The sequence below is a fragment of the Podarcis bocagei genome, assembly GCF_964188305.1.
Source record: "Podarcis bocagei genome assembly, chromosome: 4".
Taxonomy (NCBI): domain Eukaryota; kingdom Metazoa; phylum Chordata; class Lepidosauria; order Squamata; family Lacertidae; genus Podarcis; species Podarcis bocagei.
Window position 1 is genome coordinate 73,348,538 of NC_138128.1, and position 16,171 is coordinate 73,364,708.

The window sequence follows — 16,171 nt, forward strand, 5'->3', positions numbered from 1 at the left end:
CACACCAGGAAGAGGGACTCAGACCATCCAATAAAACCATATGGTTTCAATAAAACTATATTATGTAAGTGAATAAGTGTATGTGTATAATAGGCACAACGTCTACCAAATGGATCTTGTATTATAATTTCAGTCTATTTTTTTAAATAAAAAAACCAAAAACAAAAACCTTGTAATTCCTTGTGATTTGGAGTCTTGCTTTTCTTTCTTTATTGGAAGTGAGATTCTTTTGACTGATTTTTATTGTTGGGGAAACAACATAGACCCACGGCAACTTGATGCTTCTAAACATTGAGCTGCCATAATTCATTCTGTCTCCTGTACCACCAGCAGTGTAAGGAAATGTGTGCTCAAATAATCTATGCCTGTGATTTTCCTGGAGCCATAGTGGGAAGCTTGTGTTGTTTTGCATGCTAATGTTCTTCCCGGCACATCACAGCTGTGCTCAGGTTGTGAAGCAGCTAGCACTAATGATGTACCCTCTACTGAGTGCAGTGCACTAGGATTTCTTTTGCACAAACCCCATTGGAATGAATGGGTTTTTCTTCCTGTTTATTCAATGCTCATTGAATTTAGTAAGGCTTGTGCTTTTGTTATCTGGCCTCACACACACCTTGAATTGGATGAATAGACAAAGGCAGGGAAGATCCCTGGAAGACATCTACCAATTTATCCACTTCTATTGAGAACAAGCAAAGCTACTTGAGTAATCCTGCAAGGTTGCATTGCCTACACCTCATAATCTGTGTATTCAAGACCTCGGAACAATTTAACAGGATTAATAAAGTGTGATTGCTCCTATCAATCTCTAGGTGGAGATCACTGACACAGTCTGGAAGCACAATTTCAGTGCTGTCTGTGCCTAGGCTGGAAGCCAGGCTAGCTGTACTCTTCTGCAAATGCAATTTTAATTATAATATTCATTATTCACAGCTGCATCAGTTCAGACTTTTCAATATTTGCTACCAAAGCAGCCAGCGTTCTATGCCTTGCACATTTTGCTATCATCCACAGTCCATCATGAAACTCCAGTGTATAACAGAGTGGTCCTCAATCAAACAATTTCTACCCTGTGTTCTAATGGATTCTTGAGAACTGCCCTGTGGGTTGGTGCACATCCCCTAAATTTGGTTGTTGGGTGAGAAGCTTTTATTCCCCTTTCAGCAGCAAACATATCTCTTGCTGACACAGCAGTATGTGTGTGTGTGTGTGTGTGTGTGTGTTTTAAGAGTAATGGCTGCAATGCCTCTTATGCAGCAACATGAGGCAGGTAACGAAACAGGATGCACACACATGTAAACATACCTACTGGGATCAGGGCCTGGCTTTGCACTTCAATAGTTCATTCTAAATCTTATTGAAAAGTTGTGTGTGGGGGGGGGGTCTGTTTTGCCTTTCTCTTGCCCCACATAACTAATGTGCATTTTGTGCTCTACTTTTGAGTCCAATTTTTCTTCTGCCTCAATACATTCCGGGGTGTGATCCTAAGTTTCACTTGATGGCACGAGTGCACTTTGATTTAATTAAATAAAGCAGGGCTGAAATGATAATGATCTCTGTTCTCCTATTTTAGGAACCATGGAGTGTCACTTTTCTGCCAAGATCATTTTCCTTGCCCTTCTGTTCTCGGAGTGGGTCTGCTTGGGTAAGTCTTTCGGTCATTGCTCAACTATTATTTCTTCTCCCCTTTCTTTTTTGCTTACTTGAGTACCAGTGGGTTCCCAGAGAAGGGTTGATGTAATTCCTGGCTAACTTCATCACTAGCCCGAGTCTGAGGCCTTTTTTTTTCTGCCTGTGATACCCTGGACAAATTTTTCCACTGATGGTTATTATATCTTAAAATCTTTAATAGGTTGTCTCACTTTCAGTTCTCCTTTCCATAATGCTAGAATTCACTCAATCTGTTCAGCAGTAGCAAAATTGGTAGAACATGAGACTCTTTTTTTCAGGGTCATGGGTTCAAGCCCCACGTTGGGCAAAAGATTCCTGCATTGCAGGGGGTTGGACTAGATGGCCCTTGGGTCCCTTTCAACTCTAGAACTCTGTGGTCATGCATGGTGCCTGGCTGATGATCTAGGAGAAACATTTTGCCACATTCAGGCAGCTGAGTGATTAATATGGTTAATGTGTGAGAAAAGGCTCCGTATGAATTCATCCTTCAGTGGAACTACTGGAATTTTGAATTGAACACACACACACAAACACAAACACACACACACACACACACACAGAGAGAGAGAGAGAGAGAGAGAGAGAGAGAGAGAGAGAGAGAGAGAAATTAATGGATGAGGTTTGTTGGTTGCCTTGCTGGCTCTCACCAGAAAGTGCAGGAAGTGGTGGGAGCATTATTCGTTGCAGAGATAACAGCCTTTTTGAAGCTTTCAAAGATCAGTTGTACAGAATAAGTTTTTATTGAGTTTCAGCAAGTTTACAAGCGTCCACACCTCCTGACAAAACAAGCTGAGCTAAATAAGCGTCCTGAGCTAAATAAGCATCTTACTCTAGGAAGCACCTGAGACTGCCTCTTCTTTGTTCTACTGATCTTGGCGCTTTTCCCTCCCTCCTGTGAGAAGCCCCATGCCACTTCCGACAAGCCACACCTGCCTAAATGCCCAAAGAGCAATGTGATGCAGCAGGCTGTTGCTCCCGAGGCATTCTGGGAAGTGCAATGGCATAAAGGGGCAGGGGGAGCCTTGTAAGCAGCTGTAAGCAGCCTGCATCTTAAAAAGAATAAAATAAAATAAAATAGAAAAAGCAAGGGGGGAAGGGACTTTGGCCACTTCGTGAGGTAAGTAAAGTTGGTAACAACTGCTCCTGAATATTTTATGGATATTCTCCCCTGTCAGGATTTTTCAGAAGGTTTTCATTTTGTTCATACCAACATACAGTGGTACCTCAGGTTAAGAACTTAATTCATTCTGGAGGTCCATTCTTAACCTGAAACTGTTCTTAACCTAAGGTACCACTTTAGCTAATGGGGCTGCCCACTGCCGCCGCACCACCACCACGTGATTTCTGTTCTCAGCCTGAGGCAAAGTTCTTAACCTGAGATACTATTTCTGGGTTAGCGGAGTCTGTAAACTGAAGCGTATGGAACCTGAGGTACCACTTTTTTAGGATTAAAATAACAGCAACAAGAGCACAACTCTAGTTAATGCCCTTCAGTTAATCATCCTTTCTCACCCATGTGGGAAAATTCTGTAGTTAAGAACAAACTTTACACTAAGGGAAGAAATTCAAAGTTTGATTCTCGGGAGATGATTTAGCTGCTATTTGTGTTAGTTACTTCAATACAATTGCATTAATGGTCAGAAGTTGTTGTATCTAGCAACAACTAGAAGATTCCTGGTTTTCCCAGCTGCAATGGGAGCAATGTGATAATTGTCCCAGGATGGCAATTGTTGTTGACTTCAGATTCCTAACTTCAAATGTAGGAACTGGGAAAACTCTTTGCTTGGATATGAAGGTGGCGTGATCTGGCTCACTATAAGGTGTAAGTAAATTCGGAACAACTCTGTCACCCAATTAGCAGTTGTCAACAATGAAGTAAAGGCTAGTTGGTATTGCCACTGCTAGAGAAGTAGAGCCCCAATAAGAGAGCTTTCCACATAGTGAAAGTGTCTTGTGAAATCATCCATTTGTGTGAAGATTTATATTTATTTACCATATTCTGGGAAACATGCATTTTCCATTATACAATAAAATCTATTCTTTTTTTTGCACATAAAGTGCCTTATGGTGGCATATCTGTATGAAAAATGAACAGTGTGAATCAGAAATGTTCTGATTTTCTCATTTACCATTTCTTGTCTAATAGTAACTGAGCTGGCACTAGCTAACCAGGAAAGAGATCTTGGGAAGATGGTGGATAGCCCAATGAAAACGTCAATCCAGCGCATGGTAGCTTTTGAAAATGGCCTATTCCATGCCAGGGGTACTTAGGAAAGAGATTGGAAATAAAGCTGCCAGAATTGTAATGACTTTATGGAAATGTACAATTCAGCCACATCTGCCATACTGCCTATGTTTCAGGTCTATGGTTCACCCTGTCTCAAAATGGATATTGTAGAGCTAGAAAAGGCTTCACATAACCCTGTCTAAACCATTTGCTCAGGAAGAATCCCTTGGATCCTCTTGCCATTTGGGATCAGACTGGTGTAGGATGGTTGTGAATGGTGGCTTGGGGTGGGGGTGCTTACCTGACCTCCTGACTGTCACTCATCAGCCTTGTGGATACATCTTGGAGAGAGAGGTCTGGTGGGGAGGAGTGGAAAGAGATGGGGAATTTGGTAGAATCTGACCCTGGGAGAATGAGACGTGTTCATTGAGACCTGCTGGAGGTCTCTGCTGTTCCCACTCTATTTCCTGGTAATCAGCAGTGACTCCACTATCAGGAGGTCAGGTAAGCACTGCCACTCTACCCCACCCTCTGCTACTTGGTGTGGAGACTGAGAGAGAGGGCCTTGCTTGCCGCCTCTCGCGCTTGGAACGCACTCCCCAGAGAAGCTCATCTGGCACCAACTTTGAGGTCCTTTTAGTGCCAGGCAAATATTTCTTTGTCGCTGTCCGTGGTACTGTGTCTTTGGATTTATTTATTTATAATGGCTGCGGCTGCTTCTTCACTGCTTTTATATAGTGATGGTGACCTGGAAATCTTGCACTGAGCAGCTGACTATAAGTAGACAAGAAGGTGCATGAATTTTGTCTGTCAGCAACTATTTGCCACGGTGGTCAGATGCAACCTCCTGGTTCAGAGGCAGTATGCTACTGAAAACCAGTTGTTGGGGAGCAATAAATAGGAGAGCGCTGTTGTTTGCATGCCCTTCTTGTACACTTTCTTGGGGCATCTAGTTGGCCGCTCTGAGAAATGAGTTGCTGAAATAGATGGGCCATTGCTATGATTCAGCAGGGCTTCTCTTGGGATGTTCTTGCCATGCTGATGCTCTTCTGAAACTCAGAACGAGTAGCTTGGTTGGGTACACATCATGACAGGACTCCAATGATAGCACTCTTGCTATATAGCAATCTTGCTATATTGGAAATGCAGGGCCACAGACCACTAGCTGTGGGGGGGGGGAGAGAGAGAGAGAGAGAGAGGGAGAGAGAGAGAGGGGAGTGGAGGAATGAATGATGACTGTTTTCAGTTTGGTGTAGCTTATTGTATTTTCCTTCCCACTATAAACTGCAGCAAAACAGATCTTTTCTTTTCTTCCAAGCTGTGCATGCACACTGATTCAGTTCAGTACCTCAAGAGTTGAGTCTCCAGTGAAGTGGCATATATCTTATGCTAGGCTTTAGGGTCCCTTCTTCTTCCTCCTCCTCTTCTTTTTCATCTTCACAGCAGTAGCTTGGCCATAGCCAGGTATATGCCTTTTAATCTATGCAAGTCATGAGTTGGGGGGAACCCTATCCAGTTGTACTATTTACTATCTTAGTGCTTGACTGGAGAAGGAATCTGCAGCTGCTTTGGCTTCTTAGCAGCACAGAATAAAGGCAAGGGCAACTTCTGGTGCTGCAAAGTGAGCTGGGGATGCTGGGGGAAGCTATGAACTAAGGAGTGCAGCCGAACACTCCATTTGCAGTATCAGAAGTTGCCTCCATTTATCCAGTGTCACAGTTTCTCTGATAATGCCTTGTATAAGAGCAGAGAAACATATCAGGAGAGAGGAGAAATGGGAAAGAGCAGCACCCCTTTCCCATGTGCTTCAAACAGACTTCATGTTACCAGCCCAAATAGTTCTTAATATATGCCCTGTAATAAATAACACCCCTGTCTCAGCTATAAAGTGTCTGTCTTCAACTGGGATGCTTAAAAATTCATGGCATTCTGGCAGCCAGATAAAGGAGGCTGCTTCTCATTTTTTCTCCTTCTATTGCTCTGCTGTTGATCCCCCTGAAATAGTAATTTGCTGAGCGGGGGGAGAAAGCAAGTCATTAAAGTTAGCGACAATGTGTTGAAAAGATCAGCAGCAGCAGCTGCCTAAAACACCACCTGGCAAGAGACTTCCATGTGGTGGCATTAACAGCCTAGCACTAGTGAACTCCCAGGTGTGTATGTTTGCGTGTGTGAGAGAGAGCCCACCTCCCAAATTACAGCACCCCAGTAGGTAGCTTTTAAAAATATGTTCCTTGTAGGAAGACTTTCCAACTCTGCTGTCTTCAGATGTCAAAGGGCTCATTGAGACAAAGAATAGAAATGTGGCTTAGGAGTAGGGCTGGGCAATATATCCATATATCGTCTAAAACCAGTTTGAAGTCCATATCATGATATTGGTTTCATAATTTTTGACCTGCAATATATTGCAAACAGCATTCAAAATTTGCCAGCTGCATTTTGCCCTTAGATATCGGCCACTTGCAATCAAGTAAAGATGCCCAGACGCCAGAATAGAGTCTGATGTCTCCACCATCTGGAGATGCATGCTTGGGCATCCTTGGATCTTGCCTGTTTTCACACACTAGCAACACATCCTGTACAATTCTACAGTGGTGCCTCGCAAGACGAAAATAATCCGTTCCGCGAGTCTCTTCGTCTAGCGTTTTTTTCGTCTTGTGAAGCAACCCTATTAGCGGCTTAGTGGATTAACGCTATTAGCGGTTTAGCGGTTTAGCGGCTATTAAAGGCTTAGCGGCTTAGCGGCTAAAAGGCTATTAGCGGCTTAGAAAAAGGGGGGGAGCGGAAAAAAATGGCAAGACTCGCAAGACTTTTTCGTCTTGCGAAGCAAGCCCATAGGGAAATTCGTCTAGCGAAGCAACGCAAAAATGGAAAACCCTTTCGTCTAGCGAGTTTTCCGTCTTGCGAGGCATTTGTCTTGCGGGGCACCACTGTATTTGTGATATGTTATCTGCACAATCAGAACAAATTTCAGGAACCCAAAAGTTGGAAAATACGGCTTGCGAGCCATCTGGCCCCCCTAATGGCAACTAGGCATTTCGCGTTGGTGACTATAACGCTGGTTTAAGAAGCCATTTGGCACCTAGTTTATATATCTGAGTTTCTCACATGATGTGTGTGTGTGTGTGTGCACGCGCGCGTGTGCTATGCAAAAATTACAATGTGGGGAAAACCATGAAACCAGCCAATGCCTCTAGAATGCCTGATTTCAGCCATTGTGATGTATCAGTACATTGAAGTGTCTAGCTGGTGATATAACGTAATGTTGAAAACTATATATCACTCAGCCTAACTCACTGCCTTATATAGTCAGTCCATGAAGCACATTGCCTGGAAGTTGATTTCCAAGGCTTCAGACAGGTTTTCCCCCAGCTCAGGGACTGAGCATGGAATCTTCTGCATGTGCTGTATCACTGAGCTAGGGCCCTTCCCTTGCCTCCAGGCTTTTTCAATCGAAGGGATCTAGATAGGAATGAAATCTACACCCCATAGCTGGAGCATGTGTGCTTTTGGTAGCCTGGCAACTGGGCTGTACCAAATACTGTAAAATGGCTGCTTAAGAAGATTCTGCCATTAACATATCACAGCTTTTGTGCTAATCGAGAAAAGTGTGGCTGTCAAGAATGAAGGTCATTTGTCCCATGGAAAACTGGCTGCACATCAAGTATTGCAACAAAATCCTTGTTATTCGAAAGTCTGCTTTGTATATGGCTGGTAGTTTTCAGTAAAGCTGCTGCCCAGCAGGTTTCATAGTGCTTTGGGCATCCAGTAATCGTAATCGGCAGGTGCTCTAAACTAAGATTTCAAAACTTAGCATGCCACAGAAATGTGTTATTCTTTGGTCTTGTAAATATAGTGCCCCCATGGTCTCATGCCTTTCCATCTCTCTAATCTGCATCTTAACATCATTTGCTTCCAAGCTGAAGGAAATAAACCAGTTTTGTGTGATGGTCTAACCCTCTGGAAAAGTGAACTGGCATTACTTTAAAAAAAAATCAGCCATGAGATTATGCTTTGAATTATTGTTACTGTTCTGCCAGCTCCTGAATGCTAAGGTGCTTAGATTTCAATACGGTGTATATAAGAGAATATTTGAACGCAGACCAATTTATGGTGATAGTCACGACGGCTGGCTTCGCAAGGGGAAGAAAAAAAAACACCAAACCCTTTCAGGCTTACTCAGCTATGGTATTCTTGGAACATTTTGCTGCCTTGAAAGGGAGGGGGTTAGGAAAAGTGCATGCAAAATACAGCCTTAGGGTTCAACATGTGCACATTTGCTAGGCAACACACCTGCATTAGGCTTTGATCTGTGGTTGTTGGACGGGCAGTAATCAAAGTGAAGCCCTGCACTATCTCAGCCTAGAGAACTGGCTCAAACTCATCCCTCATTTGAGCTCAGCTGAGCCAAGGCAGGGACTGTGCCAAGGGGGTGACACAGAACTAGATGAGTTGAGGGCAGTATGCAGCGGAACACATATGCAAACACACACCTATAGTCACTGCTACAGGTGCATTTTTTTTGTATGCATGAGAAGTAGCTGGAGATTGACAGCTGCTGCCAAGTGCTTTTAATAGGAGTTTTCCTGTAAGCATGTTACTTCAGGAAGCAGAGATTTAATAATGGCATGTACTCAACAGCTCCCTGTCTGGGGAAAGCTAGTATGTTGAGGACAGCAGAATTATATGTGGTGTTGTTTTATGAAAGAGTTTAGGCTTGAGATTTCTGTGCCCATGTCTGGTTATGTTCAGCAGCTTGAGTTTATTATAGAACCAGCTAGAGGCCCAACAAGACATTATCCTTGGGGTGCAGTGAGATGGTAAAGCTGGTGGAACAACAACAAACAAAAAAAGTTCAAAGTTCAAAACTGGGATAAATGAATATCATCCAAGAAGGGAGCATGCCAGCATAATTCAGAAGTGCCAGGAGCCAGCACAGGAGCTTACTAACTGGCTGAGCATCAAAACTGAGATTCAGTCCTATGACTTAAGTTTAATATACTCATAGTTCAAGACACCCAGATTGCTGGAAACATCTGGAAAAAATGGCACCCATTTTGAAAACAAGCCTTAAGTGGTGGTTGTTTCCACATTCAGGAGCAAACTAAAACTTGGTAAAGGCCTAGCTAGACACTATTATTATTTTTAAAAGCCTGGAGATTGGGCAATTGTACATCTCGCCTTCAGAATGACACCATAATGTGTACCAAAGTGGGGAGCGTTGGCTAGTATTTGTAGATGCAGCAATGGACTAATTGCTAATCAACTTCCTAGTAGTCTATCTGCTTGTGCCAACATTTATAAAAGGAAAATGTTAATGATGTTTCTAATGGGGATAAATGAATAAAATGTGGCCTATGCTTTTTTTAAAAAAAAGAGTAGTTGGTGTAAAAATACTAAACATTCAGAAAATAGGTCAGGACTAGTTTGGTTTCCATCCTTTTTAGTAGATCCTTATGTAGCCAAAATGGTACTGGAAGGATCAAAGGAACCAGAGGGTTTACAGAAGTGCAAAAAATTAAGGGGTGGGTAGGAATAGATATAAAACAGATCAATTAGTACTGAGCATGCTTGGTGGGTACAAACAGACTGTTGAGAGAGGGGGGGGGGATCCAAAACTGGAGGAATTGAGTTTTTTCCAGCTGTGAGTTACAAATACCCACAACTTTTTGCAGCATTGGTTGTGCTGCTGCTGTCATTCTAGATGCTGAACGAGAGAAGAACATGAAACAGGTCCCAGAATTAAATGCATTCCCCCCGTTAAGCGTGGCATTCTCAACGAGCGAATTTTCATGTTGCACAGAGCTCTGATCCCATACCCCCACCCCCACCCTCCAACTGGGGAGGGACTTTTTGAAAAGTGCTGGGAAGCATTGGGTTGTGTAGTAAGGAAGCAAAAAATAATAATAATCAACTATCTTAAACAAGTCCTCTTCTGAAATTACAGCTCCGAGGTTCCACTGAACATATCGTGTTGTTTCCCTCTAGTGTCTGATTCAAGCAACTGCATAATTCAGTTTGAATTTAGATCAACAAAAAAAGAAAAAGAAAAAATCTAGACCTGTTACTAAAACAAACCAAAAGAGGCAAATTTAAGGTGACCATTACAGTTCATCCAAGGTACGTCTGCATCTGTACTGTTAGTTCAACCCACACAGGAATCAGTGCTGCACTATGGAGTCCCAAACTATGCATGCTTAACTGGGAGAAAATCCCAATGCACTTGGCGAACCTTATTAACAAGAAGGTTTTGGTAGGATTGCAACCCTAGGTGCTGGAGAAGTTTATAGCATTAGGTGGCTGAATACCACTCTGCAGTAAACAATGCAACTTGTGATGAACACATGTGTTTGGCAACACTCTCCTAGCCTTGCAGGAGCATCAATAATAGAGATCTCTGCTGCTGGCTGTCTCCAGACAGGTTGTTTTGCCATGAGCTCTGTGTGCTCTCTAGGAAAAAAGAGCCACCATAGAAATCTGAGAATGAAGAGCAGAGTGAATAAAATGAAGGTGAATTTGTTCAAAGATGGGCACAGGTACCGTCCACTCAGGAGGCAGGAGTGCAGTCATCACCCACCACCCCCGAATGCTGCTATTCAAGAAACTGAAAGGCTCTTCTGTAGCATAATCATCGTGACAAACACTGCAAGTTCTGCAGAGACTTCCCATCTGGTATCTGTACGAACCACACTTTTGTTCACAAAATCAGTTTGGCCATGTTGCTCCATTAGAAAAAAGCCAGGGTGGGGGAAACCTTATTAGGATGAGCCACTGTTATGTATTACTATTATTTTATCCCACTTTTTTGCCTCATAACTGACCTCCAAGCTGGTTGACCATATGAAAATTAATATATAATAAATGTTATTCTTTTTTAAAAATGATTTATTTTTTTAAGTAATACTTTCATAAACCAGTGGTGTTTTATATGAAGGTTTAGCGGAGAGGGGAGAAGGGTGGAAAATGTCCACTCCCACACTTTTCCACACTTTTCCATTACGGTGTGGAAAAGATAAATTATAGAATACAGTACGTTTAGAAATGATGGGGAAAACCATGGAGGGGAAGGTGAATGTGAAATGAATGTGTATTTGGAAAATAAAAATAAAAATTGATTATTTGTATGCTACCCATCTGACTGGGTTTCCCCAACCGCTCTGAGTGGCTCCCAACAGAATATTAAAAACATGATAAAACATGAGACATTAAAAACTTCCCTAAACAGGGCTGCCTTCAGATGTCTTCTAAAGGTTGTATAGTTACTTATCTCCTTGCCATTTTATGGGAGGGTGTTCCAAAGGGTGGGCGCCTCTACCTGGTTCCTATAACTTCACTTCTCTCAGTGAGGGAACCACCAGAAGGCCCTCAGTGCTTGATCTCAGTGTCCGGGCTGAGCGACGTATGCATTCATTTGTAAACTTTTGAAACTCAGAAACAAAATTATATATAAAAAAGAAAACGACCACTCCCAAGCCTTAAATCCAAATGGTAAAGTTTCACAGAATTCAATTCACTTCTTGAGTAACATGGAAGAGGATGAAAACTTCCTCACAGCTCAAATGCTTATGCATTTTAAGTTGTGAATATTGTTGATCATTGCCATAAAGATACTATTTTACTGACAGCCACTTTTATCAATTGCCTTTCACCACCTGTTAAGCCCACAGTATATCTTGAAGGAAGGTGGCGTTCCAGTGGCAGGATTTGTTTTCACCCCCTGCTCCCCATCTTTTTCCAATCCCAATGCTGCTGATTAATAATAATAATAATAATGATGATGATGATGATGATAATATGTCAGTTATTCTCCCTCTATCTCTTACCACATAACTTCTGTAGGAGCCTGGTGATGCACCTTTCTCTATAGGGGTTCCCCCCCCTCCTCCTGCTGCTATTTCAACAAGTGCTGTGCCAAAAATTTCTCCTGTGTTCCCCTCCTCAAAACATTATGCATTGATGAATGAGAAAAGAAATTGCATTTGAACATTATCACAGGGGAGGGGGAGAAATCAATTGATTTATCCTTGGTAAGGTTTGTAGGGTTTTATTTTTTATTTGTATGTGATTACCTTATTTTTGAGGTGATGGCGGCAGGTTATGGGTGCACTTTCTTTTGTGCTCAAATCATCTGTACTCTGCAGCCTTCTGAATGCCCACACACGTCAATTAAAGCCCAGGGGAAGACCTCATGAGGTAATTCTCCCCATGGGGTTTTTCAGATCAGGCAAACAGGAGGTTACAGAATGCTAGAGAAAACTTGACTTGGTCACCTCAAAACCCCAAACTGATCAAAATTCTAACAAAATTCTCAAGCATCCTAAGAACGAGGCAGAAATAGTGAAGCCTCTTTGGGCAGAGTAAAAAAAAATAAAATTGTAAAATTTACTAATTGTAAATTAGTTCTTTGCTAATTTCAAAATCTCAGCACCTGAAGGCATGGCAGATGTTAGGTGGCAATCTTAAACTTGATTTGTTTGTAGGGAGTCTGAGCTAGTGCAAGTTTTTGGCAAACTTCCCTCTAGCAGCATGCCACCAGAGGGTCTTGGGGTATCTTATGTCATGGTGCCAAGCTCCTCCCCACCCCTACCCCTTTTAAAATATTGCTTCCATACCAAGCTATCATGTGTACAGGATAACAAATGAAGAGGCAAGGAACAGCTGCGAAGGCAAATAGTCAGGTGTTGAAGTTGCTGCCAAGAAGATTATATGGAGCACCACTCTCCAAATTAGAGCTATCGGCTCTTAAATTGAGAAGATGTTCAAGCCCCCTCTTGAGTTTCACTTGTTTCTATCACATCTGAAAAACATGCTTTTTTAAAATGCAGATTTTCTGTTTTTAAAAGATAGTGAGAATTCTGAATATTGAAAGTAATATTCAGGCTGTGGGAAAGAAACACATTTTATTGCTAAGAAGAACACAACGGTGGTGATTCTACACTGCCCCTGAGAGACGCCTCCATCTGCCTGATTTCCTTTGTTGTACATAGGCATCTCTTTTTAGAGGGTTAGCACAAGTTCCAGGACATATTTTTTCCGATGAGCTTCAATTGGCTTTGTTTATTGACATGCTTTGTGGCTGGCTTGTCTCTCTGCCTTTTGTCTGCTACCTTATGCTTTAGAATGAAGCTGATGTAAAAAGCACTTCAGAGAATCATCCATTGGGATGTTGTATACACAGGAATGGGATTAGAATCTGGGTGACCAGCACAGGCACCATTCCTGAAATTAATTTTGCAAAAGATAAAGAGGACTATAAAGTGACAACATCGTCAGTTTACATATTAGAAACAAAAAGGAAGCAGGTGGGGGGCAATTAGTGCTTAATTGTTATAACTGAATGTAGCAGCCCTTAAAACTCTATTTCAGCTAAGAATATGTGTCACAAACATACATGGTGACACACCTCGTATCCTGTTGTTTCACACCAATTTGGCATATGATGGCAAGAAGAATGAGGAACACTCAGCCTAATTTCACATAACTGACCTAATTTTATGCAGTTGGGAGAAGCCCTGGACTAAAGTGATTGAGGGCAGGGGCTCTCTCTCTCTAAGCGATCAGTTCAGACAAATTGGGTGGGGGTACCTGAAATAATAATAATAATAATAATAAATTTTATTTATATCCCGCCCTCCCCAGCCGAAGCCGGGCTCAGGGCGGCTAACAACACTAAAATAGTGCCACATTATAAAAACATCATAAGAATTAATTAAAATCAAAATTGATGGCAACCATAAACTAAAGTATTGTAAAGATTGCCAAAGGAGGGAGTCAGGCTGTGCCCTAACCAAAGGCCTGGTGGAACAGCTCTGTCTTGCAGGCCCTGCGGAAGGATGTCAAGTCCTGCAGGGCCCTAGTCTCTTGTGACAGAGCATTCCACCAGGTTGGAGCCGCAGCCGAAAAAGCCCTGGCTCTAGTTGAGGCCAGCCTAACCTCTCTGTGGCCTGGGACCTTCAAGATGTTTTTATTTGAGGACCGCAAGTTCCTCTGTGGGGCATACCAGGAGAGGCGGTCCCGTAGATACGAGGGTCCTAAGCCGTGTAGGGCTTTGAAGGTTAAAACCAGCACCTTAAACCTGATCCTGTACTCCACCGGGAGCCAGTGCAGCTGGTATAGCACCGGATGAATGTGATCCCGCAGCGAAGACCCCGTAAGGAGTCTCGCTGCGGCATTCTGCACCCGCTGGAGTTTCTGGGTCAGTCTCAAGGGCAGCCCCACGTAGAGCGAGTTACAATAATCCAGTCTGGAGGTGACCGTCGCGTGGATCACAGTGGCTAGGTCAGGGCGAGAGAGGTAAGGAGCCAACTGCTTAGCTTGGCGGAGATGGAAAAATGCCGCCTTTGTTATAGCTGCAATCTGCGCCTCCATGGAGAGGGAGGTATCGAAGATTACACCCAAACTCTTAACGGACGGTGCTGGCACTAATTGCACCCCCGCAAGAGATGGGAGTTGCCCCCTCAATCCCATATCGTCCCGTCCCAGCCAGAGGACCTCTGTCTTCGAAGGATTTAACTTCAACCGGCTCCCACGTAACCATCCAGCCACAGCTTCCAAGCATCTGATCAGTGTGTCTGGGGCCGAGTCAGGATGGCCATCCATCAACAGATAGAGTTGGGTGTCATCAGCATACTGATGGCAGCCCAGCCCAAAACTCCGGACAAGCTGGGCGAGGGGGCGCATAAAGATGTTAAAAAGCATCGGGGAGAGAATCGCACCCTGAGGCACTCCACACACCAAGGAGTGGCGGGATGACAGTTCCCCCCCAAGCGCCACCCTCTGTCCCCGACCAGAGAGAAACGAGCGCAGCCATTGAAGGACTGCGCCCTGGATCCCCACGTCGGCGAGGCGGTGGTCCAGAAGTTCGTGATCGACCATGTCGAAAGCTGCTGACAGATCTAGAAGAATCAGCAGCCCCGACCCGCCTCGGTCCAGCTGTCTACGAAGATCATCTGTTAGGGCGACCAGAGCCGTCTCGGTCCCATGACCAGCGCGGAAGCCGGACTGGAATGGATCCAGAGCCGATGTTTCATCCAGAAACCTACCAAGCTGTTCAACAACCGCTCTCTCAATCACCTTACCCAGGAATGGAAGATTCGAAACTGGGCGGTAATTGGATAGATCTAAGGGATCTAATGATGTTTTCTTTAAGAGCGGACGCACCACTGCCTCCTTCAGTTCCCCTGGGAATGTCCCGGTGCCAAGGGACAAATTGATGATATCCCCCAGGGGGGCCCGCACCTCGTCTGGACACGCTCTAATCAGCCAAGACGGGCACGGGTCGAGAGGACAAGTGGTGGGTTTTCCAGCTCGGAGGAATCTGTCCACATCGGCTGGGGATATCCGGTCAAAGTGGTCCAATACTGGACCCGAGGACAGTCGAGGGGCCTCCAGTTCCTTTATTGTATCCAAATTGGCAGGGAGGTCATGGCGGAGCGACAGGACCTTCTCCGCAAAAAAGCTCGCAAATGCCTCACAGCTGTGTGTCGAATTGTTATTTAAATTTGGCTGTCCTTCGAGGGACGTTAAAGACCGAATTATACTAAATAATTGTGCCGGGCGAGAGCTAGCGGATGCAATGGAGGCCGAGAAGTAGGACTTCTTAGCGGCCTTCACTGCCATCTCGTAGGTTTTCATAAAAACCCTATAAGATGTTCTTGAGGCTCCGTCACGGGCACCCCGCCATACTCGCTCTAGCCGTCTGAGGTCCCGCTTCATTTTCCGGAGCTCCTCAGTAAACCAGGGAGCCCGGTTTCTGCGGGGTCGCAGAGGGCGCTTAGGTGCGATCTCATTGATGGCTGCCAGGAGCTGGGTATTCCAGCCCTCAACAAGCTCAGTCAATGAGTCGCCAGGGGGAGCAAGGTCCCGCAAGGCTTGACGGAATCTATCAGGGTCCATCAGCCTCCGCGGGCGAGCCCAAATCGGCTCACCACCTAAGCAGGGTGGGGGTGGAACATCAATCCTGGCTTTCAGAGCGTAGTGATCAGACCATGGCACCTTCATCGAAGGAAACATGATCACATCTATACCGACGCCAAAGATCAGATCCAGCGTGTGGCCTGCTTGATGTGTGGGGCCCGAAACAAACTGGGAGAGCCCTAGTGTTGCCATGGAAGACACCAGGTCCAGAGCCTGTGAGGAGGGAGTGGCATCGGCATGGATGTTGAAGTCCCCCAATACCAATAGGTTAGGGAACTCCAAGGCCCAGCCGGCCACCGCCTCCAGCAGGCCTGACAGGGTGGCTGCTGGTGCGCTAGGTGGCCGGTACACCAGCCAGAC

The 16,171-nt window shown here is 44.3% G+C and overlaps 1 protein-coding gene across 1 annotated transcript in view; it reads left to right on the top strand.

The window, feature by feature from the left end:
• The window catches only part of CDH23 (cadherin related 23), a 416,648-nt gene that overhangs the window by 21,862 nt on the left and 378,615 nt on the right, over positions 1 to 16,171 (top strand). Inside the window, exon 2 of the mRNA XM_081189581.1 lies at positions 1,574 to 1,645. Coding sequence (XP_081045707.1) covers positions 1,579 to 1,645 — 67 coding nt within the window. The 5' untranslated portion in view covers positions 1,574 to 1,578. The remainder of the gene's footprint in view (positions 1 to 1,573; positions 1,646 to 16,171) is intronic.